Source organism: Cydia strobilella, chromosome 24, assembly GCF_947568885.1.
Source record: "Cydia strobilella chromosome 24, ilCydStro3.1, whole genome shotgun sequence".
Taxonomy (NCBI): Eukaryota; Metazoa; Arthropoda; class Insecta; order Lepidoptera; family Tortricidae; genus Cydia; species Cydia strobilella.
The window spans coordinates 9,215,204-9,219,887 of NC_086064.1; the positions used below are offsets into that span (position 1 = coordinate 9,215,204).

The 4,684-nt window shown below is 37.2% G+C and overlaps 1 protein-coding gene across 1 annotated transcript; it reads left to right on the forward strand.

Moving 5' to 3' along the window:
* Positions 1-349: 349 nt before the first annotated feature.
* LOC134752104 (UPF0669 protein C6orf120 homolog) lies at positions 350-4,595 on the forward strand. Its single transcript, XM_063687667.1, has 4 exons — positions 350-671; positions 1,170-1,261; positions 1,515-1,637; positions 2,881-4,595. Exons 1-4 carry the CDS (start codon positions 439-441, stop codon positions 2,985-2,987), a joined length of 555 nt encoding a protein of 184 aa, XP_063543737.1. The 5' UTR covers positions 350-438; the 3' UTR covers positions 2,988-4,595.
* Positions 4,596-4,684: the final 89 nt, after the last annotated feature.

Sequence of the window (4,684 nt, forward strand, 5' to 3'; positions counted from 1 at the left end):
TAAGTTTTCCGTTGTTTATTATCACAAATTAACCTACAAAATCAAAAATCACAAATCAAAACAGATTAAAATTTTAACATAAACATTCTTTTAATGGAAAAGTCAATGAGTAACACATGGTTTTATTAAAATAATTTGGTTTAATATATTTGACGGTTTCTGAACGATGTAATATGAAAGATTGTACGCTTTCCGAACGAAACATTACTGTCAACTCGTAAGTGGGTTTAGCTTGATGCTAATAACGCTATTAATTTTTATTAATGTTGTATATTTTGTTGTAAATATACGTCCTAGTTAGGTACATTAAAGTCTAATTTCAAGTGATTTTTTATTTTTAACCAGGCTACAAAGGTGTAATTTTCTTCTACCAGATCAAATTTGCTCGTAAAGTCTTCTCGCATCGTTATTATACAATTTTCTTCATTTCCTGTAGAAATGCGTCGTGAATTTATATTAGTGTTGTTAGGAATTATATGTATATCAACTATATCCTCTCTTTTATCAGGATATGTTCAAATAGAGTCTGATAAAGTGCTATTAGATACGGTAGTAGGTTCGGTGGGTGCTGGCAATTTTTCATATTGGCAGTTGGGGCACATTGGGCCGCTGCTGGTGGAACTGACGTCTCTGACAGGCGACGCGGACCTTTATGTTGCTGATACAATCAGGTTTGTAGCGCAAATTTGCAGTTAAGGATGAAAAAACATTTAATAAATCGTAGCTGTTTTTACGATGTAAATTTCTGGATATGAGTAGAATTTTCTACATAGTAAGGGTTTACATGCCATTATCTTAACCATTTTGTAGTTTCTATGAACCTCTCACAACAGTAGAATGAAATGTGCCATTCTCAACCAAAAGGGTACTAAGGGTATCTCAACAATAAAGGTATTAATTGTATTGAGCCAAGTGTCATAATTCGTGTATCGGAAGCTTATTAATTAAAGATAATATAATTAAGAACTACAAATAAAAAGGTACTTATTGTCGGTTGTCAATAAGGCGATTTTTCCATATAGCTTAAATTTGAAATCAACCTTATCGACAAGCGACAATGTGGTACCTTTTGGTTGAAAACGTTACAAAGTCTTTGCAGTGGCCTTTGTCCAGCAGTGGAAGTCTTTCGGCTGAAATGATGATGATATTTACTTTTTACTTCATTTCAGGCCAAGTTATGAGGTGGATCGGAACAACTTCAGCTCTGTGACCTGTGGCCCCGATCTCGTCAACATCCCCACTGACTTCCCGCGCCCTGTGGGTTGGTATCTTGATTTTGATGACCTGGCTGCCCTAGCCTACTACAGGCTGGAGTTACCACTTTCTTTTCTTATTTTTCTATGGTTTGTATGTATGTATGTATGTATGTAAACACTTTATTGTACATAAGACAGATTACAAACACAATAAAAGAACATAAATATATACAATGTACAAAGGCGGACTTATCCCTATAAGGGATCTCTTCCAGTCAACCTTTGAGCAATTGTTTTGAGCAATTTGTTTGTTTGTAGGTATCGGCGTGTTCGGGCACTGGTCACACGCGCAGTCCGACTACAGCATCCAAGTGTTCTTAACGGCACCAGCACCACGCACTCACGCTTATCTTGAAGACACAAGGCAGCATGAGAGAACAGGTGAGATATTTTATTACTCACTAGCTCTGTTATTATAGTATGAATTTTCTCAAATGATTCTTACGTCTAATCTGTTAAACAAAAGCTATTGTTTTTTTTTTGTGTGAGCGGTGGGTTACCGTGTCTGAGCGCGTGCCAAAGCAACAATTTAGTTTAAAAAGTGGCTGCATCATGGTGGTTTTAAGGTTCAAATCTATGTAATAATATGAGCGCTCGCCTACATGTAATGTCATGTAGCCACCACTGGCGCTAGTTATGCACGCTTAATGTCGCGCCACGATATGGTCCGACCGGACCGGCACATGTTCGGTCGGTTGATCCGTGTAACTTAATGTTATGTACTTATGTTATGTTCTTATGTCGTCATATTTTATCTCTTTTTGTATTAGTTTGTGTAAACGATGTGTAATTTTATTTTTCGCCATATTTTATGTCTCTTTCTTTTATGTTGCTTTATTTTTGTCTGTTACCTTCCGTGATTCTCACCTGATGGTCTCATCGGAAGATCAGCGCTGGAAGTCGCCAGCAGCATGCTGAGATGGGACCATTTCGTGACACTTTATTTTCATGTTCTTTTAATGTATGTCTATTGTCTGTGTGTGTTTACGAATAAAGTATTCTATTCTATTCTAGTCTATACATTGAGGTGGTCAATGGTCCTAAATTACCAAAACATGTTTAAAGTACATGACAGAGTTAAATAAATATTTAAGTGGCTCCCATACAACAAACGTGATTTTTTTGCCGTTTTTTGCGTAATGGTACGGAACCCTTCGTGCGCGAGTCCGACTCGCACTTGGTCGGTTTTCTTCAGTGTATGTTATCTATTTCAGTTTATAAAAACAAACATAGATATAACTCCGTAATAGATGGATACAGTCTAAGGAAAAAACGTGCCTCGAAAATCAAGAAAATTTGACTCTCGATCAGAGGGCGCTATTAGCTTTGGCCTACTGTCGTATAGATGGCGTTGACGGTTTCGTTTGTTATTTAACAATTTTTACGCATATCAGTGAAAGAACATGGGTCAAAATCATAAAAATAATTAATGCAAATAAAAAAAAAATGATTTATCCATATTTAAATACATTTTATCGTATTTTTATAAATCTTCATTTTTAGTTTTAAAGTTTGTCGATAGATGGCAGTGAATTTACTGCGGTTACAAAATTTACTATGACAGTACCGCGCTAGTATAAGTTACTCTATGATAAAAATTAACCTTTGTTTATGTTTGTTATAGAAGTGGAAAAGCGACGCGAGAAACGGAAAGGCGAGGAGGAGGGCAAACCACGCTTCCTGAAGCTGCTCAGCATACTTGACATGATTTTTGACATGTTCGTGTTGTAGGAGTTAGACCGACTGTTATATTATAACTATAATTAGACTCCGAAAGGGTTCATCCATTACGTCACACGAATTTCGAGGTTTTTATGACCCCTCCCCCCCTCCTTGTCACACTTGGTCACATTTGACCCTCACCCCTGGTGTGGCGTCTCATTTTTTTCAATGAAATCGGCAAATCGAATTAATTATTATTAATATTTTATCAAAATATTTTTTTACAAAAGAAATATTAGTAATTTTATAACTCAAAACAGATTAAGAAAGAAAATTAAACGATTAAAAAAGTATCGATCAACATGTCACATTTTCTTGACCCCCCCCCCCCCCTAAACGTGTGATGTAATTAATGGATGACCCCAAATGGCTTCATTATGCGTGGTCCAACACGCACTCGACCGAAAGCGCTGGTGGCCTAGCGGTAAGAGTGTGCGACTTGCAATCCGGAGGTCGCGGGTTCAAACCCCGGCTCGTACCAATGAGTTTTTCTGAACTTATGTACGAATATCATTTGATATTTACCAGTCGCTTTTCGGTGAAGGAAAACGTGAGGAAACCGGACTAATCTCCATAAGGGCTTAGTTTACCCTCTGGGTTGGAAGGTCGGCAGTCGCTTTCGTAAAAACTAGTGCCTACGCCAATCCTTGGGATTAGTTGCCAAGCGGACCCTGAGCTGTGGCAAAAAGCCGGGACAACGCAAGGAAAATGATGAGTTATCTATTTTACAAGTAATTTAACTTGCCCTGTTAGTATGTACTATATTTAAGTCAATCATAAGTCATTTTACACTACAAAGGGTAAAAACGGGACCCTATTACTAAGACTCCACTGTCCGTCTGTCTGCCTGTCACCAGGCTGTATCTCATCTCATGACGTTTTAGCTAGATAGTTGAAATTTTCACAGATGATGTATTTCTGTTGCCGCTATAACAACAAATACAAAAAAGTACGGAACCCTCGGTGGGCGAGTCCGAGCTCACTCCATACATCGGTTTTGTTACCAAAAAGTTTTCGGTTACTCTGGTTATAATATTAGCTGAAAATCGTTGAGCATTAGACTTTTCAAAGAGGATATAATAAGATAGAGCGGTACTGTCATAGTAAATTTTGTAACCATTGTAAGTTCACTGACATACTTAAAACTAAAAATGAAGATTTATAAAAATACGTTAAGATGTATTTAAATATAGATAAATGATTTTTTTATTTGCATTTATTATTTTTATATGATTTTGACCCATGTTCTTTCACTGATATGCGTTAAATAAATAACAAACGAAACCGTCAACGCCCTCTATACGAGAGTAGGCCAAAACTAGTGGCGCCATCTGATCGAGAATCAAATTTTCGTGATTTTCGAGGCACGTTTTTTGGACTTTTTGTTTCGTCGAGTAGCAGTACTGATAATTCCGCTACTTCACGCTAGATATCACGAAAATAATAGTCTTTTTGGTAACAAAACCGATGTATGGAGTGAGCACTCTATGTTTTCTTAATTCTCTTTTATAGTAGATAGGCTATGTGATACAATGCAATCTCATTGAGTTTGGGTTTGTTAGAATCGTCCCTAATAGTACCTAGACGTTTAGATTTTGTTACTTCAGAGGGCCTACCGCGAACCACGTTCGACGTGTTGCCTCTCTGTCGCACTTGTAAATTCGTATGTAAGTCTGACAGGGAGGCAACACGTTTAACGTGGTTCG